This window comes from Myotis daubentonii, chromosome 9 (genome assembly GCF_963259705.1).
Source record: "Myotis daubentonii chromosome 9, mMyoDau2.1, whole genome shotgun sequence".
NCBI classification, from domain to species: domain Eukaryota; kingdom Metazoa; phylum Chordata; class Mammalia; order Chiroptera; family Vespertilionidae; genus Myotis; species Myotis daubentonii.
This window is the reverse complement of record NC_081848.1, coordinates 56,484,326-56,511,712: the sequence shown is the minus strand read 5'-3', so window position 1 is coordinate 56,511,712 and position 27,387 is coordinate 56,484,326. Positions and strand designations below refer to the sequence as shown.

Genomic DNA, 27,387 nt, shown 5'->3' with positions numbered 1-27,387 from the left:
TACATCCAGTCCAGCTATGGGCTCATTTTTCACGTTCCCTTCTGCCAGCAGCCCTGTGGGGCCCCTTCCCCACTCACGGGTCACGCTGGTCCCAACAGCTGCAGACTCTGTGGGGCTCAGATTCCACCTCGCGTGAGCGCGCGAGCTCAGTCCTCCCTCCAACCCGAACTGCAAACCGCACCTTTAGGGGATGTCCAACGTTTCCCTGAGAAGAAGCAGTGCTCGTCTGAATTCACGCAGTCACGCTGCTTGAGATCCCTTGTTTCCAGGTTAGTAGCTGGTCTCTGGATGCCGGCAACAACCACCCAAGATGGCGCAGTCTCTGAAAGATTTTTCTTTACAATTTTCATTGCAACAGAAAGAATTCCTCTCTGAATCAGACAAATCCGGGTCTGAAGTCCTGGTTCTATAGCTCTCCTCTCCAAGCCTCAGTTAATTCATTGTAAAATGTGGTGAAATCATCTGCTCATAGAATCATAGTGGGGAATAAATTAGAAAACAGATGAAAAGGACTCAGCCAGGTGTCAAATATGACTAAATATTTCATAAACATCAGTGGTTAGTACATTTGAAGCCTCTAATATATTATTGACTTCTGAGGTAATATTTAATAAGTTAAAAAGAAAAGCATCCCTGTCCAAAACCATAAACAGTCATTCAGAAATTGTTCTACTTGATTGGATAGAAAATGAAGATTCCCTATGTTTATCTCAGACTATAGGTCCTTTACATTCATGCTTAGTGCTGTGGTTGGGGGCATTCTACAGGGTAAAAGCTTGAATAAATGAGTTGACCTACCTCTAATCTTATTGGGTTGTCTGGGTTTAGGGAAAATGATATCTTTTGATAAGCACAGTCCAAGAAATTGGGCCTGTGAAAGGCCCTCTGGTAGCATTTGTCCACAGCATCTTCTCTGTCTGGATCACTGCCTGGCACAGTATAGCACACAGTGTTAGTAGAGTTGGGTAAACACAGAAATGAGTGAATGAGTTTCTCTCACTGTTTCCAATGTTTCATAGTTAACTTTTTGAGGAAATGCTTTGTAACTCAATTTGGCTGCAGCATGAGCACAGGAAAGGAAGTTATAGGGACTAAATGTGAAAACACTGGTTGTCCCCACATCATGTGAAAGAAATCCAGCGAACAAATGTCCTGGGGAGAGAGAGAGGTGACAAGTAGTGCATGTGATGTGCTAAATTCTTTATCAGCTGAAAGGGAACACAGTTTACACAGGTGTTGATATTGGTAAGTCACAACTAGAAAGGAGGTTTCATTACACAAAGCTAAAATATAACTTGTAAAAGAGTTAAAATGGGAACTGTAAACATCGGTTGCTATTGGTGATTGATATTAGGAGAGACTTTACATTTTCATTTTGTATATTCTTGTGTCCTCTGAAATAAACTCAGGTGCATTCATTACTCCTGGGAGTAAACGGAAATAGATCAGATGATCCAGGCCATGCAAAACCCTGAATGCCAAGCAAACTATTATTTAGCTATGCAAGCTAACATTGCTTGTTGGGTGGGCTGCCTGCACACACCCACAGTGGGCAGTGACAGGCTCCAGTTCAAACATTCCTCACTGGAGGGGGACCACATGGGGTAAGATGGAGCGAGGAACAGATAAGTCATTGCACTCAGGGCAAATGAGAAGCATCTCGTGAGGCCCTTGTCTCACATCTACAGAATCTCATTTGCCAGTGCCCCTTGGGCAGGAAGTCAGAGGGGCTGCCCAGCATCTAGATAAGCCTCTCTTGGTCATCAGGTTCCACTCCTGCTCCTGCAGACACCTCCTATCCAGGAGTAGGAGAGCATTCTCTGGTGCTCAGCACTCCCTGGAAAGCTCCTCTTTTTCTACTCACCACCTTCAACTAGAAGATGGTGCTCAGGTAAGAGTCGGCTCAGAACTACCTTCTCTCAAAGGCAGTTTTGTTTTCTCCCTCTTAGTCCACATGGTCATGGCTGCATCTTGGGGTGGGGCATGCAAGGAACCATGGACACCCATGAAAGAGAGTCCAGAGACATGAAGCTCTCTCGGGGAAGCTGTGGGTGCTGGTAGCTTAAGCTGTGAGGGACCCAGGTCCTTTCTGCTTCACAGACATTGTTTTCAAACCTGAATTGTTGTTAATAACCTCAGCTTGCACACATTAGCTTACTATTCCATGTATTCGTTTGTTTGTTTGTTATGTTTATATCTTTCTTGTTCAAGCATAAAACACACAGCACAAACTAATGAGTAATTGAAGAGAGTTTAATAAAGGGACTGTGTACAAAGGGGTGAGCAGGAGTAAGGGAAATTGATGAAGATGGAGAGGCCCCGAAAGATAAGTCATAATTGGGAGCTACTGCTGAAGGGTAACGGGAAAGATAAATTACCAGAACACAGAGCGGCTGTGACTGTAGTGGTGATTGTCATTTTGACCATGAGAAAGGCAACCAGACAGGGGCTATGTCCTTAGGTAGAGTAACACCACCGTGGCCAACTCACAGCCTGACATCAGAGAGCCAGGGAGTTCAAACCTGCCCTCCTCTTGCCCTCCAACCAACTGCCAGTGTCTCTCCTTCCTGAAAGCAATCAGGAGACAGAAGGAAAGGGGTCCAGTGGTGAGGAACAGGGACCTGTCTCCCAGGATGCAGAGGAGGGTAGAGAAGCTGGAAATGCAATTTGATGTCAAATGAAGAAACCCATTTCCTCTTATCGTCTCCCAATAGTTGGTTTTCCTGGTCTCTCTCTCTCTCTCTTTCTCTCTCTCTCTCTCTCTCTCTCTCTCTCTTCGTATTTTTGAGATCAATAAGATCAATTTCTTATTGTATCTCCTCAGTTTGTTTGTTCGACTCTGTGCACCTATTGGGTGTCACTTTTTGTAATAATCTCTCGCTATCATCATAAATGCCTTGATAATAAAATGTAGTTTGTTTGGTGTGTGCTTTTTAAAGTGGGAGTACACTGCTAATGATAAGTATTTTATATTTATTATTTTGGCTGCTCTAGGAAGAAGCCCATTATAAGCGTGAATTAAACTGTGTCCCACTAGACACACCACTGTTCAGGAGAGAAGTACCTCCTGTCCTCATAGAGATGACACACTCAGCCATTTCCAACACAAGAGGACAGATCATACTCATACCCCTCATAGCAAGAGAGTGTATTCCATTTATCTTATCATAAAGAACCCAAAATCACGATCTTCTTTCTGGAGGATGGGCATTCTCAGTCACTGAGAAAACCAAGAGGTCATGGCTGGGACTTTCAACTTTGAGCCCTTGAAAGGAAATCTCAGTTGCAGGGCAGAAGCAATGGTGAGCTCTGAGTCCTGCTGTCATCCCACATTACCTGTCCAGACTATGCTCCTCCTGCCTCTGAAAGACATGACATGGTCTCTGACTATGAGTGGAGGTATTTGGACTACAGGCTATTCCCATGTCAGAAGAAGGTCCATGTTGTGTAGAGACAGCCCTGACTCTAGAGTCAGAGAGAACTGGGTTTGAATCCAGGTTCCAGGACTCCAAGGCGGTGATGCCTTTGGTATCATAATCTCTGTAACACAGACAGTAATTGCCAGGTAGCAGGGTGGCCATGAGACTCACTGATCATGCACCAGGTGCTCAAGTCTTGTTTCTATTCCAGTGGCACCAGTGGAGGGTTCCGGAGCATGAATCCATCTGTCACAGCCTGGAGCAGCGAACTCACATCAATAAGTAGAAGAGAACAAGCTTTCAACACAGAGTTCCTAATCCTGGAATTACTGACAACCATCGTGGCCCTGGTGAAGCTGGCAGAGAACGCGGTGGTGCTCTGGCTCCAGACTTTCAAATGTGCAAGAATGCCTTCTCCATCTACATCCTCAACCTGGCTGGAGCCAACTTCCTCTTACTCTGCTCTTATATTATAGATGCCCTGGAGACACGCATCAGGAACTTCTATCTCATCTCTATATTCATCCCACACTTTTTCATGACTGTGGCTGTCTTTGACTACACTTCAGGCCTGAGCTTTTTCAGTGTCATTAACACAGAGAGTTGCCTGTCTATCCAGTGGCCCATCTGCTACCACAGCCACCACCGCAGACACCTGTCAGCCCTCACGTGTGCTGTGCTCTGGGCCCTGTCCCTGCTGCTGAGCATCCTATAAAGGAACTACTCTGGCCCCCTGAGTAGGGATATACATCGTGTTTGCTGTCCTGTGATGGATTCCATTAATGTGGCATGGCTGATTTTGTTATTTGTGCTTCTCTCTGGGTCTAGCCTGGCCCTGATGATCCGACTGCTGTGTGGCTCTCAGCGGGTGCAGCTGACCAGGCTTTACGTGACCTTCGTGCTCACGGTGCTAGTCTTCCTCTTCTGTGGCCTGCCCTTCAGCATTATCTGGTTCCTCTTACACTGTTATCAAAAAGATTTCAATGCCTTTGTTCCTCATTTCTTGGCGGAAGTTCTCCTGTCTCACGTGAACAGCTGTGCCAACACCATCATTTACTTTCTTTGTTGGCTCCTTCAGGCAGCGATGGTGGAAGGGGCAACACACCCTGAGGCTGGTTCTCCAGAGGGCTCTGCAGGACACTCCTGAGGTGGATGAACCTGGAGAAAGCCTTCCTGGGGAAACCCTGGCCATGTTGGAAAGTCTAGTGTCCTGATTCAGAATCTTGCTTTGTTCAGACAGATGTTGCCGGGGTCCAGCCCCAGCGGGTCCAGGGGTCCCCAAAGGTGTGGACGGAGTCGGTGAAGAAGGAATGTCACGGAGACAGCGTTCAGTTGATCAGCAGCCTAGCCAGGATCTCCAGCCCGGATCTCCAGAGAGGTTCTGTAGCCATGTTCCCTCGCTAGGTTCTCCAGCCAGGTTCTGTCCAGGCTCTCCAGTCAGGTTCAGTGTCCAGGTTCCAGTCAGGTTCTCCTGCCAATCTCTGTAGTCAGGTTCAGTCCAGGATCCCTTGCCATGTTCTCCCGCTAGGCTCTGTCTCTAGGCTCCGAGGCCAGTCCCGGTCCAGGATCCTCTGGCATGCTCTCGCCAGCGAAGTTCTTCTGTCTCTAGGCTCCGTGTAGGTTCTGTCTTCTGAATTCTGTCTCCTGAGTTCTGAGTGTTTCTGTCTTGTTACAACTGTATTTATACCAGTTGATTCAATCCTATCAATCTCTATTACAAAGGTTAGGGCGTTTCTTATCTCCATTCCAGGGAGAAAAGATTATGTAGTTTAAGCATGATTGTTCGTAGTTAAAGGGATTAATTACCCGCCTGGCACTTAGTTGAGGGGTTTTATTCCCTCCCTAACTTCAGGGGAAAATCCCTACCTGGGGATTCAACCTTTCTCCGAGAGGTGACCTTGGTTAAAACACAGCGCCAAGAAGGTGAGCAAACTTATTAAGAACCGTATGCCATATATGCCAGGTCCCTTGAAACAGCAAGGATGGACCGGCTCCCGGCAAGATGTGACTTTGAAAGCCTCTTTATCCCTCTCTTTTGGTTGGTTTTTTTACTTTGTTTGCCCTCTGGGCCCCTGAATTAAAATAACCCTATATAATAAGAGAGAAATATGCTAATTAGATGTTACACCCTGAAGCTTAACAACCAGATCATGGATCACCAGGAGGGTGGGCCAGCAAGGTACAAGAGGGCTGTGGAGAGCTACAAGAGGGGGCAGGGCAGCAAGCTATGAGGCAGGGGGAGGCAGGAGGGGGCGGGGGGAGGAATAGGAGGACAGGGCAGCGGGCAGAGAGGTACAGGAGAACAGCAGCGACCTACTGGCTACAAGCAGGTGGCAGAGAGCTACAGGACTAGGCAGGGCAGCAAGCAACCAGGAGGCAGAGAGCTACAGGAGAGGGCAGGACAACAAGCTATGGGGGACAGGGGGAGCTACAAGAGGGCAGCAGCAGGCAGAGAGCTACAGGAAGGCGGCAGCAGGCGGAAAGCTACAGGAGGGCGGCAAAGACCTACTAGCGCATGGATCGTGCACAGGGCTACTAGTTAATATAATAATCCATCTTCTGAGGTTCAAGTGAGCCAGTGCCTGTTAAACAAACACAAAGTACAATGTCCCAGGACTGCCTCACACAAGGCCTTCACTCCATTTCCATGGGATCTTTGCCATCTCTGGGGTCCAGGACTGCTCTCACATTTGAAGAATCCCAACTGCAGCAGAAGATGAGTGAACTGCAGGAAAAGTCTAAATTTCTTTCATCACTGAACTTGATAGAAACTACATGAACATTACATTTTTCACAAGTTTTTGTGGTCATTCTCCTATAATATCTCTATAAATTAAACGAATTAAAGTTTAATCGAGCCCCAGTGAGCAGTCTTTGATGATTTTGGCAGGCCTTAGACTGGCTCCTTAGTATAATAAATGCTGATTGAATAAGTGAATTAATGAATGGACATATGGTGATTTTCAAGTCAAGTCTCTGCTAAATCCCCATTGCCAGATTTGGGTCACCCTCTTTAAGTACATTGTTCTCACCATTTTTCAACCTTTGCAAGCATGAGCATCCTTTCATGAGCTTATTGGCTACTTTTATTTCTTGAAGTGTCTTTTTCAGTTTTGCCAATTTTTATTAAGTGCTGCCCTTTTTCATTATTTATTTGTAGGAGCTTTCTTTTTTAAATATATTTTATTGATTTTTTACAGAGAGGAAGGGAGAGAGACAGAGAGCCAGAAACATCGATGAGAGAGAAACATCGATCAGCTGCCTCCTGCACACCCCCCATTGGGGGAATTGCCCGCAACCCAGGCACATGCCCTTGACCGGAATCGAACCTGGGACCTTTCAGTCCGCAGGCCGACGCTCTATCCACTGAGCCAAACCGGTTTCGGCTATTTGTAGGAGCTTTGATACATGCAGAATGGGGTTGTGATTAGTTATGTGCATTGTAAATATTTATTCAGTTGCTGGTTTGCTTATTCATTTTAATAAATTTTATATTTTAGAGCATTTTTTAAGAAAAATAGTACAGGGAGAAACCAAGATGGCAGCACAGGTTAATGCCAGAGATTGCTGCCTCGAACAACCAAGTCAAAAAACAACTAAAAGACGGAACAGACATTATCCAGAACCACAGGAAGGCTGGCTGAGTGGAAATTCTACAACTAGGAGGAAAGAGAATATCATATCCAGACTCAGAGGAGGTGCAGTGCTGAAGTGAAATACTCAGGTGCAGAGTGTGCGCGGAGCAGGCTGGCGGCGGAGGGCGTGGTTGTTGTTTTCAACCGGAAGGGAGTTTCAGACTCTGAGCTCCAGATCCGGGCAAGTCTCTAGGGACCCAGACTCAAATGGGAGAAGCAGAACTGTCTGGCTTCGGTCAGAACTCGAGGGCAGCTTTCTCTCCGAGGTTTGCAGTGGTTGCTGGGACTCTGTGAGGCAGAGCCCCTAGTGACGGAACTGAGAGCAGCCATAACTGCTTGCTCCACCCACCCTGTAGATCCCCGGGGACCCGCCCTGCCCAAGCCCTGTGCAGAGCCATTTGCTGGATAGCCTCAGGCAAATGCTAGATTAGCACCGCCCTAGAGATCCAGCACAGAAGCTTTCCCACTGCAGACACAGCGGACTCTCGTAGCCAGTTAGCCTGGAGGTCAAATCACCCCCAGTATTGCTGACAACAATCAAGGCTTAACTACAACACAAGGCTTAACTAAGACTGCGCACAAAGACCACTAGGGGGTCCACCAAGAAAAGATAAAAAATTCGGAGACAAAGAAACAGGACGCAAATGTCAGAAATGGAAGATATAGAGCTCAGAACCACACTTTTAAGGACTCTCAAGAACTGTCTAGAAGCTGCCGATAAATGTAGTGAGATCCTCAAGAAATCTAATGAGACCCTGGATGTTGTGATAAAGAAACAACTAGAAATTAAGCATACACTGACTGAAATAAAGAATATTATACAGACACCCAACAGCAGACCAGAGGAGCGCAAGAATCAAGTCAAAGATTTGAAATGCGGAGAAGCAAAAAACACCCAACCGGAAAAGCAAAATGAAAAAAGAATCCGAAAATACGAAGATAGTGTAAGGAGCCTCTGGGACAGCTTTAAGCGTACCAACATCAGAATTATAGGGGTGCCAGAAGATGAGAGAGAGCAAGATATTGAAAACCTATTTGAAGAAATAATGACAGAAAACTTCCCCCACCTGGTGAAAGAAATAGCCTTACAGGTCCAGGAAGCGCAGAGAACCCCAAACAAAAGGAATCCAAAGAGGACCACACCAAGACACATCATAATTAAAATGCCAAGAGCAAAAGACAAAGAGAGAATCTTAAAAGCAGCAAGAGAAAGAAAGTCAGTTACCTACAAGGGAGTACCCATACAACTGTCAGCTGATTTCTCAACAGAAACTTTGCAGGCCAGAAGGGAGTGGCAAAAAATATTCAAAGTGATGAATACCAAGAACCTACAACCACGATTACTTTATCCAGTAAAGCTATCATTCAGAATGGAAGGTCAGATAAAGAGCTTCACAGGTAAGGAAAAGCTAAAAGAGTTCATCACCACCAAACCAGTATTATATGAAATGCTGAAAGGTATCCTTTAAGAAGAGGAAGTGCCGAAACCGGTTTGGCTCAGTGGATAGAGCATCAGCCTGCGGACTGAAAGGTCCCAGGTTCGATTCCGGTCAAGGGCATGTACCTGGGTTGCGGGCACATCCACAGTGGGAGATGTGCAGGAGGCAGCTGATTGATGTTTCTCTCTCATCGATGTTTCTAACTCTCTATCTCTCTCTCCCTTCCTCTCTGTAAAAAAAAAAAAAAAAAAAAAAATATATATATATATATATATATATATATATATATATATATATATATGAAAGAAGAGGAGGAAGAAGGAAAAGGTAAAGATACAAATTATGAACAACAAATATGCATCTATCGACAAGTGAATCTAAGAATCAAGTGAATAAATAATCTGATGAACAGAATGAACTGTTGATTATAATAGAATCAGGGACATAGAAAGGGAATGGACTGACTATTCTTGAGGGGGAAAGGGGTGTGGGAGATGCGGGAAGAGACTGGACAAAAATCGTGCACCTATGGATGAGGACAGCGGGTAGGGAGTGAGGGCGGAGGGTGGGGTGGGAACTGGAAGGAGGAGAGTTATGGAGGGAAAAAAAGAGGAACAAATGTAATAATCTGAACAATAAAGATTTTAAGAGAGGGAAAATGGCGGAGGCATAAATGGACGTGTCCGGTACCTTGTCCTGGAGCAGATAAGGGTGAGCAGCTGAAACGGGTAACATGCAGCCCGAATAGGCAGAGGATTTTCAGCTGAGAGACTGTCCACAGCTAGGAAAGACCGAGAACCCCCAGGAAAAAAAAGGACGATTGGAGACTGCGGCTGAAGCCTCTCGTGGTGCGCCAGCTAAGCACCGGAGACTGCGCCATCTTGGGTGGTTGTTGCCGGCATCCAGAGACCAGCTACTAACCTGGAAACAAGGGATCTCAAGCAGCGTGACTGCGTGAACTCAGAGGAGCACTGCTTCTTCTCACGGAAAGGTTGGACATCCCCTAAAGGTGCGGTTTGCAGTTTGGGTTGGAGGGAGGACCGAGCTCGCGCGCTCACGCGAGGTTGAATCTGAGCCCCACAGAGTCCTCAGCTGTTGGGACCAGCGTGACCCGCGGGTGGGGAAGGGGCCCCACAGGGCTGCTGGCAGAAGGGAACGCGAAAAATGAGCCCATAGCTGGACTGGATGTAAAGGAGCAGCCTTGGACTTTGCCAATCTGCTGGCTGCTTGGTGCCATGGGCGAGTGGGCGCGTGGAGACTTGGAGGCTTGCGAATTCGCACAACTATCAGGCTCTTGTTTCAGTTCCCCTTAGATCCATGCATTTGATTATTAACCCAGTGCATGGGATTCCCCAGTTGGGGTCATTCGCAGAGCCTGTAGGGGAAAGTTCTTTTTGGGGAGCCTGGGAAACAGCGGGCAGTGGCAAGGAACCAGCTCTGGCCAGTGGTCTTTCCCAAACCAGTTCCAAATACCATAGAGGAAAAAAACAAAAACTCTCCTGATAGAGAGGACTTATAGCCTCGGAGGTCAATCCAGACACACTGCCACCCAGAGGCAGAGCCACGAACTGTCTCTTCTGTGATCACAAATAAAGGCAGTCTGATAAACAAATACAACCTGCCTTAAAATCAGGTCTGTGGTTTACTGCACGAGGGACAGTGTATCGCAGGGAAGTTCAACACTCCCCTGAATGCCTGGCAGGACTAAGGCGTGCCAAAAAGAAGAGTGGAAGATCTGAAGAACCTTTACTTCCGAATATTTTTATATATATTTTTTTTAATTCTTTTTTCACCATTTCATTAAGAACCTATTTTATTATTTTTTATTTTTTTCATCACTTGATTTTACCTTTTTAATTACTACATTTTTTTAACCAGTATTATTGCTATCCTTTTACCATTTTTTCAAGTGTCACTTTATTTTTTATTTTTTTTATTTTTCTCTATTTTATTTTGGGATTAGTGTTCTACACTCTATTTTCATCGTTCCTTTAGCATCATTTCTCTCTATCTCAAATTTACCCTTAAGCCAAAACTCTCTTCCTCACTTTTCCCCTTTTGTTGTCCTGTTTCTCTTACCCTATTCCTGCTTTGGATTTTCCCTATTCCTTCTTTCTACCCACTGTCTAAATTTCACCCTACTTATATATCTAATTTCCAATCCCTCGCTCTAAATCCATATACACCTCTCTCTTATCTTTCTTCACTATCTAATTTTTTTTTCTCTCTCTCTCTCTGTCATTTTGCTAGTGTTTGCTTGACTTTGAGTATATTGGGGGTTTTTTATGCTTGTGTGGGAAATTGTTTTGTTTTTCATTTTTCTGTTTTGCTTACTTTTTCTTTATCTGGTTATTTTTGTGTATCTGTTTTCCCTTGCCTCGCTTGATATTGGTGGCGGTTTGTAGTTTGCATTAGTCTCCAGGGATCTGCTGCTGGAGTTCATTGAGATTGGTTGCAGTTCTCTTGGAGTTTTCTCCCCATACAAATAGCCTCGTCCCCACCTCTATTTCATTCTCTTACTTTTGTTTGTTTGTTTGTTTTTGTTTTTGTTGTTGTTGTGTTTTTTTTGTCTTTTTGTTTTTTTCTTCTCTCCCTTTTCCCAATCTCATTTCGGCACTCCTTTTTGTTTTTTATTTTTCTCTTTAATCTTTTTCTCTTTTTTCTTCTTTATCCCCTAATTCTCTTCGCTCGGGGGGTCACCTTTATTTGGGGTTATTAATATCGTGAATGCATTTAGTTCGGTGCCTTGTACATTGTGCCTTGTTGTGTTGTATTTTGTGCCTTTGAATCAGTGCAGCAGAGAGAGAACTGCATAACCAAACACCTTGAGAAGAGAAATCATGGTGAAACAAAGAACCAACCCAAATATGAAAGAAAAACAGGCATCATCAGAAAAGGAAGTAAATGAAATGGAGGCAATGGAGGCAAGCAACCTGTCAGAGAAAGAATTCAGAGTAATGGCCATAAGGTGGATGAAAAGAATGGAAGACCAATTCAACAATATGTGTAGGCACCAGGAGGAAATGAAGAAGAACCAAGAGGAAATGAAGAGAAACCAAGAAGAAATGAAAAATAACATCACTGCCATAAAGAACTCAATAGGAAGCATCAACAGTAGACTAGAAGAAGCAGAGGACCGCATCAGCGAGCTAGAAGACAAGGTAGAAAAAAATACCCAAACAGAGCAGCTTCTAGAAAAAAAAAATTAAAAAGCAGGAGGAGAGCCTAAGAGAACTCTGGGACAATGCTAAACGAAACAACATCTGAATAATAGGGGTGCCAGAAGGAGAGAAAACTGAGCAAGGAATAGAAAACCTGTTTGAAAAAATAGTAACAGAAAATTTCCCTGATATAGGGAGGAAAAAACTCACACAAATCCAAGAAGCTCACAGAGTCCCAAACAAAATGAACCCGAAAAGACCGACACCAAGGCACATAATAATTAAATTGGCAAACACCAACGACAAAGCAAGAATCTTAAAAGCAGCCAGAGAGAGACAGAAAGTTACCTACAAAGGATCCCCCATCAGACTAGCGACTGATTTCTCAACAGAAACACATCAGGCAAGAAGGGAATGGAATGAAATATACAAAGTCATGCAAAGGAAGGTCTGAATCCAAGAATACTATACCCAGCGAGGCTATCAATCAAAATTGAGGGTCAAATCAGGAGCTTCACAGACAAAAACGGTCTACGGGAGTTTATTACAACCAAACCAGCAATGCAAGAAATGCTAAAGGGTCTGCTGTAAATAGAAAAAACAGGAAACAAAGAAGGAATGCAGCGGTAAAGAACAAAAATGGCGACTAACAAGTTTCTATCAATAATAACTTTAAATGTAAATAGATTAAATTCCCTAGTCAAAAGGCATAGGGTAAATAAGTGGATAAGAAAACATGACCCATATATCTGCTGTCTACAGGAAACCCACCTCAGAAAAAAAGACGCACACAGACTGATGGTGAAGGGATGGAAAAAGGTTTTTCAGGCCAATGGAAGTGAAAAATAAACTGGGATAGCAATACTTATATCTGACAAATTAGATCTCAAAGTGAAGGACATAACAAGAGATCAAGAAGGCCACTTCATAATACTAAAGGGAGCAGTCCAACAAGAAGAAATAACTCTGGTAAATATATATGCACCCAATATAGGAGCACCCAAATACGTAAGAAATCTTCTGGAGGAGATCAAGGGAGAGATTGACAGCAATACAATCATAGTAGGGGACCTTAACACCCCATTATCTCCACTGGACAAATCCTCTAAACAGAAACTCAGCAAAGAAACATCAATCCTAAATGACTCACTCAATCAGATGGAATTAATTGACATCTTCAGAACATTTCACCCCAAAGCCACAGACTATACATTCTCCTCACGTGCACATTTGTCATCTTCAAAGATAGACCATATATTGGGTCACAGACAAAGTCTCTTCAAATTCAAGAAAATTGAAATCATATCAAGCATCTTCTCAGACCACAAAGGCATAAAACTGGAAATCAACTACAACAAAAACAATCCAAAAAAATCAAACACATGGAGACTAAATAGCATGCTATTAAACAACGACTGGGTTACCAATGAGATCAAAGAAGAAATAAAAAACATCATGGCAACAAATGACAATGAAAACACAACAATCCAAAACCTATGGGACACAGCAAAAGCAGTCTTGAGAGGGAAGTTCATAGCTCTACAAGCCTACTGCAAGAAACAAGAAACAATGAGAATAAATGACCTAACTCTACAACTCGAAGAGTTAGAAAGAGAGCAACAAAAAAAGGCCCACTGTAAGCAGAAGGAAGGAAATTACAAAGATCAGAGCGGAGATAAACGACATAGAGACCAAAAAACAATACAAAAGATCAACAAAACCAAGAGCTGGTTCTTTGAAAGGATAAACAAGATTGATACACCTCTAGCCAGGCTCACCAAGAAACAAAGAGAGAGGAACCAAATAAACAAAATCAGAAATGGAAGAGGAGAAATAACAACAGACTCCATAGAAATACAAAGGATTGTTAGAAAATACTATGAACAACTCTACTCCAACACACTAGACAACCTGGAGGAAATGGACATATTCCTAGATAAATACAACCTTCCAAAACTTAACCAGGAAGAATCTAAAAATCTCAATAGGCCAATAACTATGGAGGAAATCGAAGCAGTAATCAAAAAGCTTCCAGCAAACAAAAGCCCAGGGCCAGATGGCTTCACAGGGGAGTTTTACCAAACATTCAAGGAAGAACTAAAACCTATCCTCCTCAGACTATGTCAAAAGATCCAAGAGTAAGGAACACTTCCCAGCTCATTCTATGAAGCCAACATCACCCTAATCTCAAAACCAGATAAAGAGAATGAAAGAGAATTATAGGCCAATATCCCTAATGAACATAGATGCCAAAATCCTCAACAAAATCCTAGCAAATCGGATCCAGCAGTACATCAGAAAGATCATACACCATGACCAAGTAGGATTTATCCCAGGGATGCAAGGATGGTACAATATCCACAAATCAATAAATGTGATACATCGCATAAACAAATTGAGAGAAAAAAAAAAACAACCACATAGTCATATCAATTGATGCGGAAAAAGCATTTGACAAAATCCAACACCCTTTCTTGATAAAAACTCTCAGCAAGATAGGAATTGAGGGAGAGAACCAAGATGGCGGCATAGGTTAACGCTGGAGTTTGCTGCTTTGAACAACTACTTCAAAAGTGAAACCAAAAAACGGAAGGGACATCACCCAGAACCACAGGAACGCTGGCTGAGTGGAAGTCCTACAACTAGGAGGAAAGAGAAACGCACACGGACACTCAGAGGAGGCGCAGTGCTGAAGTCAAATTCTGAGGTGCGGAGTGTGCGGAGCGGGCTGGCGGCGGAGGGCGCGGTTGGCGTTTTTAATCTGGAGGGAGTCGCAGACTCTGAGCTCCAGATCCGGGCGAGTCTTTAGGGACCCAGACTCAAACGGGAGAAGCGGGACTGTCTGGCTTCGGTCAGAGCGAGTGCAGCTTTCTCTCAGAGCTTCGCAGCGGGTGCTGGAACTCAGAGAGGCAGAGCCCCTGGGGACAGACTGAGAGCCGCCATAACTGCTCTCTCCGGCCCACCCTGTTGATCCTGTTCGACCCGCCCTGCCCAAGCCCTGCACAGAGGCATTTGCCGGATAGCCTCAGGCAAAGGCTAGATTAGCACCTCCCTAGAGGACAGAAGTTCTCTCACTGCTGACACAGCTGATTCTCATAGCCACTTGGCCTGGAGGTAAAACCCTCCCTGGGATTAGCTACAACAATCAAGATTTAACTATAAGACTGCGAACAAAGACCACTAGGGGGTGCACCAAGGAAGCATAACAAAATGCGGAGACAAAGAAACAGGACAAAATTGTCAATGGAAGAAATAGAGTTCAGAACCACACTTTTAAGGTCTCTCAAGAACTGTTTAGAAGCTGCCGATAAACTTAATGAGATCTACACGAAAACTAATAAGACCCTCGATCTTATATTGGGGAACCAACTAGAAATTAAGCATACACGGACTGAAATAACGAATATTATACAGACGCCCGACAGCAGACCAGAGGAGTGCAAGAATCAAGTCAATGATTTGAAATGCGAGGAAGCAAAAAACATCCAACCGGAAAAGCAAAATGAAAAAAGAATCCAAAAATGCGAGGATAGTGTAAGGAGCCTCTGGGACAGCTTCAAGCATACCAACATCAGAATTATAGGGGTGCCAGAAGATGAGAGAGAGCAAGATATTGAAAACCTATTTGAAGAAATAATGACAGAAAACTTCCCCCATCTGGTGAAAGAAATGGACTTACAGGTCCAAGAAGCACGAAGAACCCCAAACAAAAGGAATCCAAAGAGGACCACACCAAGACACATCATAATTAAAATGCCAAGAGCAAAAGATAAAGAGAGAATCTTAAAAACAGCAAGAGAAAGAAACTCAGTTACCTACAAGGGAATACCCATACGACTGTCAGCTGATTTCTCAACAGAAACTTTGCAGGCCAGAAGGGAGTGGCAAGAAATATTCAAAGTGATGAATACCAAGAACCTACAACCAAGATTACTTTATCCAGCAAAGCTATCATTCAGAATTGAAGGTCAGATAAAGAGCTTCACAGATAAGGAAAAGCTAAAGGAGTTCATCACCACCAAACCAGGATTATATGAAATGCTGAAAGGTATCCTTTAAGAAGAGGAAGAGGAAGAAAAAGGTAAAGATACAAATTATGAACAACAAATATGCATCTATCAACAAGTGAATCTAAGAATCAAGTGAATAAATAATCTGATGAACACAATGAACTGTTGATTATAATAGAATCAGGGACATAGAAAGGGAATGGACTGACTATTCTTGGGGGGGAAAGGGGTGTGGGAGATGTGGGAAGAGACTGGACAAAAATCGTGCACCTATGGATGAGGACAGTGGGTGGGGAGTGAGGGCGGAGGGTGGGGTGGGAACTGGGAGGAGGGGAGTTATGGGGGGGGAAAAAAGAGGAACAAATGTAATAATCTGAACAATAAAGATTTAATTAAAAAAAAATTTAAAAAAAAAAAAAAAAAAAGATAGGAATTGAGGGATCATACCTCAACATAATAAAAGCCATATATGACAAACCCACAGCCAACATCATAATCAATGGGCAAAAACTAAAACCATTCCCCCTAAAAACAGGAACAAGACAGGGATGCCCCCTCTCACCACTCCTGTTCAACATAGTACTGGAAGTACTAGCCGTTGCGATCAGACACGAAGAAGAAATAAAAGGCATCCAGATTGGAAACGAAGAAGTAAAACTGTCCTTATTTGCAGATGACATGATACTGTACATACAGAACCCTAAAGACTCCATCAAAAAATTATTAGACTTAATAAATGAATTCGGCAATGTAGCAGGATACAAAATTAATGCTAAGAAATCCATGGCATTTCTTTACACCAATAGTGAACTTACAGAAAGTGAAACTACAGGAGCAATCCCATTTACCATTGCACCAAAAAAATTAAAATACCTAGGGATAAACTTAACTAAGGAGGTAAAAGACTTATATGCTGAAAACTACAGGACACTGAAAAAAGAGATAGAGGAAGACATAAACAGATGGAAGAATATACCGTGTTCATGGATTGGTAGAATCAACATCATCAAAATGTCCATACTACCCAAAGCAATTTATAGATTCAATGCAATCCCCATTAAATTACCAACGGCATTTTTCACAATGCTAGAACGAACGTTCCAAAAATTCATCTGGAATAAAAAAAGACCCCGAATAGCTACAGCAATCCTGAGAAAGAACAAAGTAGGTGGGATCTCAATACCAGATATCAAACTGTATTACAAAGCCACTGTTCTTAAAACAGCTTGGTACTGGCACAAGAACAGACATATAGATCAATGGAATAGAATAGAGACCCCAGAAATCGACCCAAACCACTATGCCCAATTAATATTCGACAAAGGAGGCAAGAGCATACAATGGAGTCAAGACAGTCTTTTCAATAAATGGTGTTGGGAAAATTGGACAGATACATGCAAAAGGATGAAACTAGATCACCAACTCACACCATACACAAAAATAAACTCAAAATGGATAAAAGACTTAAACGTAAAACGGGAAACCATAAAAATACTAGAGGAATCCACAGGCAGCGAAATCGCAAACATATGCCGAAGAAATTTCTTCTCTGATAATGCTCCTAGGGCAATGGAAACTAAAGAGAAAATAAACAAATGGGACTACATCAAAATAAAAAGCTTTTGCACAGCAAAGGAACCCATCAACAAAACAACAAGAAGACCCACTACATGGGAGAACATATTTGCCAATGATACCACCAATAAGGGTTTAATTTCCAACATTTACAGGGATCTCATGAAACTTAACAAAAGGAAGATAAACAATCCAATAAAAAAAATGGGCAATGGACCTAGATAGACACTTTTCAAAAGAGGACATACAGAAGGCCGAAAGACATATGAAAACCTGCTCAAAATCACTAATTATACGAGAGATGCAAATCAAAACGACAATGCGTTATCATCTCACACCTGTCAGAATGGCTATCATCAACAAATCAACAAACAACAAGTGTTGGAGAGGATGTGGAGAAAAAGGAACCCTCATGCACTGCTGGTGGGAATGCAGACTGGTGCAGCCACTGTGGAGAACAGTATGGAGCTACCTCAGAAGACTAAAAATGGAACTCCCATTTGACCCAGTGATCCCACTACTAGGAATATATCCCAAGAAACCAGAAACGCCAATCAGAAAGGATATATGCACCCCTATGTTCATAGCAGCACAATTCACCATAGCTAAGATTTGGAAACAGCCTAGGTGCCCATCAGCAGATGAGTGGATTAGAAAACTGTGGTACATATACACAATGGAATACTATGCTGCGGTAAAAAAAAAAAAAAAGGAACTCTTGCCTTTTGCAACAGCATGGATGGAACTGGAGAGCATTATGCTAAGTGAAATAAGCCAGTCAGAGAAAGATAAATACCACATGATCTCACTCATTTGTGGATTATAGAGAACAACATAGACTGATGAAAAGGGACAGACCCAAAGACTGAGAAACAGCGATCAGGCTATCAATCCCCAGAAGGAAAGTAGGGGAGGGCGGGGGTAAGGGGAAGAGATCAACCGAAGGACTTGTATACATGTATATAAGCCAAACCAATGGACATGGACAACAGGGGGATGGGAGCATGAGTTTGTGTGTGGGGGGGAGGTTGGGGGTTAATGGGGGGGGGGATGAGGACACATTTGTAATACCTTAACTAATAATAAAAAAAATAAAAATAAATAAATAAATAGATTTTTAAAACACACACACACACAAAAATAAATAAATAAATTTTTATTGTTGAAATTATTACATATGTTCCCTTTTTCCCCCATTGACCCAATCCAGTCCCCCTGCCTCCCCGCCTCCTCAGGCCTTCACCACCCTATTGTATGTCCATGGGTTATGCATACAAGGTCTTTGGTTGATTATCTCCTACCCACACACCTTCCCCCGCCTTCCCTCAGAGATTCTACACTCTGTTCCATGCTTCCATGTCTCTGGACTCACTCTGTCATCAGTTTACTTTGTTACTTAGATTCCACATTTTGAGTGCAATCGTGATACATGTGTTTCTCTGACTGACTTATTTCACGTAGATGACACTCTACAGGACCCTCCATGCTGTCTCAAAGGGTAGGAGATTCTTCGCTTTTACTGCTGCATAGTATACAATGGCATAAATATACCACAGATTTTTATCCATTCATCTACTGATGGACACTCCAGCTTTTCCAGATCTTAGCTATTGTAAATTGTGCTGCTATGAACATAGGAGTGCATACATTCTTTCTGACTGGTATTTTGGGTTTCTTAGGATACATTCCTAAAAGTAGGATCACTGGGTCAAATGGCAATTCCATATTTAATTTTTTGAGAAAACTCCATACTGTTTTCCTTAATGGCTGCACCAGTGTGCATTCTCACCAGCAGTGTACAAGGGTTTCCTTTTCTCTACATCCTTGCCAGCACTTGTCACTTGTTGCTTTGTTGATGGTAGCCATTCTGACAGATATGAGGCAATACATCATTGTCATTTTAATTTGCATCTCTCTGATGATCTTGACTGAGCATTTTTTCATATGTCTCTTGGCCATCTGTATGTCCACTTTGGAGAAGTGTCTATATAGGTCTTTGCCCATTTTTTCATTGGATTGTTTGTCTTCCTTTTGCTAAGTTGTATGAATTCCTTATATGCTTGGATCTTCAGCTTCCCCTAATCGGCTGTGTATCCCTTCCAATGGGTTCAATTTGTGCTATGTCATTCTTTATTTCTGACTGGTCTTTTTTCATAGTTGCTATATGTTTTCTCATGCTGTTGAGAATCTTTACCATCATTCTGAACTCTATGTCAGATAAATTTCTTATCTCCATTTCATTTATCTCTTCTTCTGGAGAATTCTCTTGTACTTTCATTTGCGAGTTGGTTTTATGTCTCCCCATTTTGGCTGCCTGTTCAGATTTGTGAGTATGTATTAGGTAGATCTGCTATGCCTCCCAATCTCTAGTACAGGACAGTGCCAAATGCTGTTTCTGACTAATTAGATCAGGCAAACACTCAAAGCCTCCAGAGACCTGCCTCTGCCTGCGCACTGATTAGATTAAGTCTTGCGTAGCCCTCAAGCAATTGTCCACAGGTGTGGTGAGTAGTTTTCCAACAGGGTGGGGAAATTGCTTTTACCTGGAGGTTAATATCTATTCTCAGTCTGTTAATGGGCCTCAGAATCTCCACACCATGTGTGAGGGGTTTCCCAGTAGGGTGGATCAACTGTCTTCCCCACCAGGCAATAACTAACGAAATATCAAAGGTCTGCCTGAGAGAAATGACCTCTGCAGTGTTAGGGGATGATTCAGCATAGGAAATCAGAGTGTCTGTTTTCCAAGCTCTAACCCCAAAGCCCAAAACCTGGATTCTGTTCACACAGCTTCAGCCCACTCTGCCCTCCCTCTGCCAGAGCACAAGGTGAATGGCTGCACACAAGATTTTATGCATTGGCTCTTTAAGGGGATACCTGCATTTCCAGTCATCTCTCCCCAGAAGACAGCAACCCTGCTGCTTTTCAGAGCCAGATGTTACCTGAACATCTTTCTCAGTTCTGGTCCTCTCTGCTGGGGGCTCAACTTGGGGAGGAGTTCTCAGTGGCAACCCCCCACAGCTGAGATATCTTTCCAGAACTTCAGCTGCTGCCTGTGGGAGCCTGGCCAACCCTTTCCCTCCTCCACCCTTCCCACCAGTCTCTGTGCAGTCTCCCCTTTCCATCCTTCTTTATCATGGAAAAGGCACAAGGTCTCTCCAGCTACTCTTCAGTTGACTATTTAGGGTGGTTTTTTTGTATTTTAGTTGTAATTCCAATTTCATCCTGGGAGCATGTCAGTGTAGCTTCCACTTACTTCCACATATTTTTTTCCACTAATTTCCTTATCTTTTGAAACAGAACACAATATACACAGTTGTTGATGTTAATAAATCAAAAGTACAAATGTAGTTTTATTATGAAAAGCTATAAAATAACTTGTAAAAGAGTTATAATGATAACTGTAAACATTGGTTACTATTGAGGAATGAGATTAGGAAAGGCTTTACATTTCATTTTACATACTATGGTGTCCTCTGAAATAAACTAATATGCATATATTTCTTCTAGAAGTAAGTGGAAACAGATCAGATGAGCCAGACCAGGCAGGGACCTGAATGCCGAGCAAACTTTTTTTTAGCTATGGAAGAGTATGCTTTCTTGGTGGGGTTTATGCACAGATTCACTATGGACAATGACTGGATCCAGTTCAGACATTCCTCATGGAGAGGGGGACCACATGGGGTAAGATGGAGAGAAGAAGAGATAAGTCATTGAACTTAGGGCAAGTGAAAAGCATCTCGTGAGACTCTTGTCTCAGATCTGTAAAATCTCATTTGCTAGTGCCCCTTGTGCAGGAAGTCACAGGGGCTTCCCAGCATCTTGATAAGCCTCTCTTGGTCATCAGGTTCCACTCCTGCTCCTGCAGACACCTCCTACCCAGGGGTAGAAGAGCATTCTCTGCTGCTCAGCACTCCCCAGAAAGCTCCTCTTCTTCTACTCACCACCTTCAACTAGAAGATGGTGCTCAGGTAAGAGTTGGCTCAGAACTATCTTTGTTTTCTCCCTCTTAGTTCACATGGTCATGGCTGCATTTTGGGGTGGAGCATGCAAGGAGCCATGGGCACCCATGAAGGGGAGTCCAGAGACATGAAGCTCCATCAGGGAAGCTTTGGGTGCTGGTAGCTTAGACCGTGAGGGTCCCAGGTCCATTTTGGTTCACATATATTGTTTTCAAACTGAATTATTGTTAATAACCTCAGGTTTCACATATTACCTTGCTGTTCTATGAGATTGTTTGCTTATTTCTTTGTTACATGCATCTATCTTTCTTGTCACAGCCAAAAACACAAGGCACAAATAAATAGGGCAATTGAAGAGAGTTTAATAAAAAGACTGTGTATAAAGGGTGAGCAGGACTAAGGGAAATTAATAGAGGATACAGAGATCCTTAAAGATAAATCATAATAGGGAGATACTGCCCTTGGGCATCCTGAAGTGTAAAGGCAAAGATAAGTTGCCAGAAGATAGAGAGGGCTGGTGGTCATCACTAGGACCGAAAAAAATCCCCACAGACAGGGCCTGTATCCTTAATTAGAGTAACACCGCCATGGCAAACTCAGAGCCTTACAGCAGAGAGGTAGAGAATTAAAACGTCAATCACCCTTCTCCTGCCCTCCAATCAGCTGTCAGTGTCACCCTTTCCTGAGAACAGCCAGGAGCCAGAAGGAAAGGGAGCCCAGAAGAGGGTAGAAAAGCTGGAAATGAAATTCGACATCAAATGAAGGGAACACATTTTTTTTATAGCTTCTTCTTAGTTCTTTTTCCTAGGTCTTTTTCTCTCTCACTGTGATTAGATCAATTTGTTATTACATCTCATTTATTTGATTTGTTGGCACCCCCATACTGGGTGTCACTCCTTTGAAATAATATCTCTATCATCATAAATGCCTTAAATATGGAACATACATTATTTTTCAAGGTGGTTGTATACAAATATTTTTAAGAATTTTTATGATTTTGGCAGTCATAGAAAGTAATGTATAAGAGATTATTAGAACTTGACTGGTGATTTCAAAGCATCCGGCACTGGTGCTTTTTCAAATCACTGCTCCCCAGCCCTAGAGAGGGGACTTCATGCTCCTGCAGGGCTCCCAGACTCATCAGCTTCCATCCAGAGGAGAAGAGGGGAAGGAAAGGCACAACCTAAAATTGGTTACATCACTGTGCTCACCTCCCATTGGCTACCACCTGGTCACATGGTGCCATCAAACAGGAATGGAAACTGGGATTAGAATCCATTTTCTGGTCTAAAACTGTCAGAACTATTATGTGAGACAGAAGAAAAAGGGTGTTTAGACCAACTAGCATTTCTACACCCTGAAGCTCTCTCATGTTCTGAGCTCATATGAAGATTTTGCTCAGGTGCTGATCCCACAATGAGGCAGAGAACACTGGGAAAGCCTCAGGCTGGGCTCCAGAAGGACAGGGCTGGCATTGCTCCTGCTGTTCACCCTGTGATCTCAGAAAAATCCTTTGGCTCTTTCAGTCTCAGCTTCTTCCTGAGTTAAAGGGTGATATTCTAACAGATGGTCTCTAAGGGACATGTACTGGATGCTGAGGAAACAATAGTGAACAATAGCCAAGAAAAAAAGACAAAACCCAGACAGATCTAGTCATCATTATTAAGTTTTCAGTTTAAAAAGGGAGACAAGCCCTAACCGGTTTGGCTCAGTGGATAGAGCGTCAGCCTGCGGACTGAAAGGTCCCAGGTTTGAGTCTGGTCAAGGGCATGTACCTTGGTTGCGGGCACATCTCCAGTAGGAGGTGTGCAGGAGGCAGCTGATCGATGTTTCTCTCTCATTGATGTTTCTAACTCTCTATCCCTCTCCCTTCCTCTCTGTAAAAAATCAATAAAATATATTTTTTTTAAAAAAAAGGAGACAAGCCCTAGCAGGTTTGACTCAGTGGTTAGAGCAGCACCCATTGGCTGAGACGTAGCAGATTCGATTCTACTGGGTGAGCCTGCCCTGGCTGAACCTGGCAAGAATTGACTGATTGGGTCTGTCCAGAGGAAAGAAGGAGCTCCTGGAATCTCTGGTCTGTTCTCAGGTGGATTCCACCCACTTATTCTTCCACACTGGATAAGCTTCACTTCCTTGTTATTTACAAAATTTGCCTACTCTGGTTTAATAAAACACACTAGTGAGTTCCCATTTTAGATTTACCTCTAGGAGTTACTTGCTTCCCGCCCCCTCACCCCCCATGTGTACCAGACACACCACCCTGTCAGTGGGGCTGCAGGCAGGGGAAGGGCAAAGACTCTGACACAGAACTGTGCGTTCAGATCCAGGCTCTTACTCTTGTGCATGTGAGAACTGGAACATGTCATTCAACCTCCTTGTGCTTATCTTTTTCCATATGCCAGATGGGAGTAAGCATAGTACTGGCCTCATAGGGCTATTTGGAGAATTGAAAGAGGTAATACCATGTAAGCATTCATCAGGGGCTACTCTTCACCTATGTGTGAGTTGATTTACATTTCTCACCTAAATTCTGCAAGAGCTTCTCTCCTTTCATCCAAAGCCCATTGTAAAATAGAAGTAAGCACTTCTTAACTCCACCACCACCACCACCACGAGAATTCTCTTAAACAAATATTTTGATCTGCAAAGAAATTTCTACTCCTAATCACATAGAGTGATGATAAATGACTTTTATATTATACACTAGAGGCCCGGTGCACAAAAATTTGTGCACTTGGGGAGGGGGGGTCCCTCAGCCCGGCCTGTGCCCTCTTGCAGTCTGGCACCTCTCGGGAGATGACCACCTGCTGGCTTAGGCCTGCTCCCCGGGGGATTGGGCCTAAGATGACAATCAGACATCCCTCTGGCAGCCTGGCAGCCCTCAGGGGATGTCCATTTGCCAGCGGGGAGAAGACCTAAGCTGCAGTCAGACATCCTTAGCGCTGCTGAGGAGGCAGGAGAGGCTTTCACCACCACCTCTGTACTGGCAGCCATCAGCCTGGCTTGTGGCTGAGCAGAGCTCCCCCATGTGGGAGCGCACTGACCACCAGAGGGCAGCTCCTGCATTGAGCATCTGCCCCCTTGTGGTCAGTGTGTGTCATAGTGACCAGTCATTCCCAGTCTTTCTGCTGTTAGGGTCAGTTTGCATATTACCCTTTTACTATATAGGATAGAGGCCCGGTGCACGGGTGGGGACCGGATGGTTTGCTTTGAAGGGTGTCCCGGATCAGGGTAGGGGTCCCACTTGGGTGCCTAGCCAGCCTGGATGAGGAGCTGATGGCTGTTTGCAGCTGGTCACACCCCCTTCAGGATGGGGGTCCCACTGGGGTGCCTGGCCAGTCTGGGTGAGGGGCTGAGGGCCATTTTCAGTCTGGCCAGCGACTGAAGCTCCCAGCCTCTCTTTTTTATTTTTTTATTCTGGGATTTATTTACCTTCTATAATTGAAACATGTTGCCGTCACAGGCGCTCCCAGCTCTGAGGCCACGGCCAACTGAAAGCAGGTATCTGGGGTTTGTTTAGCTTCTATAATTGAAACATTGTTGCTTTCGGGCTCAGAGCCAGTCCGTGGCAGGCGGGGAACCTTGGCTTTCTCCATCACTGGAGCAAGCAAACCTCCTGCTCACTTCAGCTGTGTGTCTGGTGGCCGCCACTTTGGTTGGTGGTTAACTTGCATATTGCCCTGATTAGCCAATGGGAAACGTAGTGGAGGTATGGTTAATTACCCTTTTTGTCTTTTATTAGATAGGATAGTATCAGGAAATCACTTAACAATTCCACTTTGCATATTTCTATCCCAATAACCTCTATTTAAACCCTTTGCCACCTCTTCCTCTCCTTTCAAAATGGGCTCTTTTTCCTCTAACATGCAGAGAAATCCTCTCCTACCTGGATAGGAGGTGTCTGGAGGCATAAAAAAAAATCTGTCGAACACACAAGAGCTTTTCACAGAATGAAAACTTAGAAATGGAATTCTCTTTTCATAACATGTATTTTTTGGTGGTGGAATTCAAAGTGCTGACTTCTGTTTTACATTTAATGTTCTTCATTTAACAAAGTTTTATATTATATTAAATCCAAATTTCCTTCTTTCCTTGGGCTCCTCATTAGTTCTTTCATTCATTAATTCATTTGTGGGTTAAAAATTTATTGACAGACCCATGGTTTGCACACATAGACTTAGGCCCTGGGGACACAACAATGGGAAGAGTAATCACTGTCTATCCTCATAGACATGACACACTGGGACATTTCTAATCCAAGAGCTCTGGGTGTCCTCACTCTGTCCTAACAAGAGGTCTAATTCCCTTCATGAGACTAAGTCATAACCTCCTTTTTCCCTCCTGGGTAGACCACTCTCAGTCACTGAGATTGGCCTGGGGCTTCTGACAGCCTGCTGTCAAACAATGCCACTCTCCCAGAGCACAAGTACTAAGGATCTCAGGACCCTGCTGTCATCCACAGGACCTGTGCAGTCTCTTCTCCTCCTGCCTCCAGGGCACATGTCATGGCCTGGATGGTGAGTGCAGAGGTTAGACATAGAGGGTCCATGTTGCAGTAGAAACAGCCCAGGCTCTAAGATTCAGAGAGAACTGGGTTTAAATTCAGGCTCCAGGACTCTGAGACCGTGTGGTTCAGAAAGAATCTTAATCTCTGGAAGCCTCCATTCGCCACAGACAGGGTGGCCATGAGGGTCAGTGGTCATAGAGCAGGTGCTCAAGTCTTGTTTTGTTCCCAGGCCCACAACTGCAGCGTTTCTGAGCATGGATATGACTGTCACAGCCTGGGAGACCGACCTCACAACAACCAATGAAATTGATCGGGCCATTTATCAACATTATACAGAGTTCATAATCGTGCAATTACTGACAATCATCGTGGCCCTGGTGGGGCTGGCAGGCAACGCGGCGGTGCTCTGGCTCCTGGGCTTCCGCATGCGCAGGAACGCCTTCTCTGTCTACATCCTTAACCTGGCGGGGGCCGACTTCCTCTTCCTCTGCTACCGAATTATACATAGTCTAGTTTTACTTTTCAACTTAAAATTTTTCTATAGAGTAACAAATAGATTTCTCATCCCTGTGTCAACCTTTGCCTACATCTCAGGCCTGAGCTTTCTCAGCACCATCAGCATGGAGCGCTGCATGTCTGTCCTGTGGCCCATCTGGTACCGCTGCCGCCGCCCCAGACACATGTCCACTGTCATGTGTGCCCTGCTCTGGGTCCTGTCCCTGCTTCTGATCATCTTGGGAGAGTACTACTGTGGCTTCTGGAGTAGTAATGCACATTATTTTTGGTGCCCAGTGTTGCATTTCATCGCTGCGGCGTGGCTGATTTTGTTGTTTGTGCTTCTCTCTGGGTCCAGCCTGGCCCTGATGACCAGACTGCTGTGTGGCTCCCATCGGGTGCCGCCCACAAGGCTCTACGTGACCGTTGTGATCACGGTGCTGGTCTGCCTCCTCTGCGGCCTGCCCTTCGGCATCTACTGGTTCCTCATAGTCTGGTTTCCAAATGAATCTAGTGCCCTCTTTCATGTTTTCATGATGGTAGCACTTCTGTCCTGTGTCAACAGCTGTGCCAACCCCATCATTTACTTCTTGGTTGGCTCCTTCAGGCAGCGATGGTGGAAGCGAAGACACACCCTGAGGCTGGTTCTCCAGCGGGCGCTGCAGGACACTCCTGAGGTGGATGAACCTGGAGAAAGCCTTCCTGGGGAAACCCTGGCCATGTCGGGAAGCAGTCAGGGGCAGTGATGAGAGCCTCTGTCCTGATCAGTCTGAAGTAACTTTGAGACTTACTGCTGCCTTGCCAGGCTTGGAAAGTATCTAGTCTTCTCTCAGGCTCAACTTCATAATGCTTCAGTGATTCCCCAATCTCTTCAAATAGGCTGCTTTTAATCTGGCTGCTCTAGTTTTTCTCATTAGTCTGAAAAGTATGCCTTGCCACCGTTCCTGACATTACCATTAAATTTCTCATGTAATCTTCTGAATTTATTTATTGAATGCACTCTCTTCTGGACTACAGTCTTTTTGCCTGCAAAAGGCCACATTGGAGCAGGAGAGATGGTTCATCTTTCAATTAAACTCAATGTTTTATGCCTCATATAAAACTTCAACTCTAATTGTTTACAGCTTTGATATGGAAGATGGCATAAGAGTTGGTAACCGATTATCAGAAATCTCATATTTAAA

At 43.9% G+C, this 27,387-nt stretch overlaps 1 protein-coding gene across 2 annotated transcripts; it reads left to right on the top strand.

The window, feature by feature from the left end:
- Positions 1-1,788: 1,788 nt before the first annotated feature.
- LOC132241055 (mas-related G-protein coupled receptor member X1-like) lies at positions 1,789-27,173 on the top strand. Of its 2 annotated transcripts, none has more exons than XM_059709121.1 (2): positions 1,789-1,891; positions 25,938-27,173. In XM_059709121.1, exons 1-2 carry the CDS (start codon positions 1,881-1,883, stop codon positions 26,947-26,949), a joined length of 1,023 nt encoding a protein of 340 aa, XP_059565104.1. In that variant the 5' UTR covers positions 1,789-1,880; the 3' UTR covers positions 26,950-27,173. The 2 variants fall into 2 exon arrangements, with proteins under 2 accessions (XP_059565104.1, XP_059565103.1); XM_059709120.1 differs by lacking the exon at positions 1,789-1,891 and adding an exon at positions 21,111-21,207.
- The last annotated feature ends 214 nt before the right edge of the window (positions 27,174-27,387 follow it).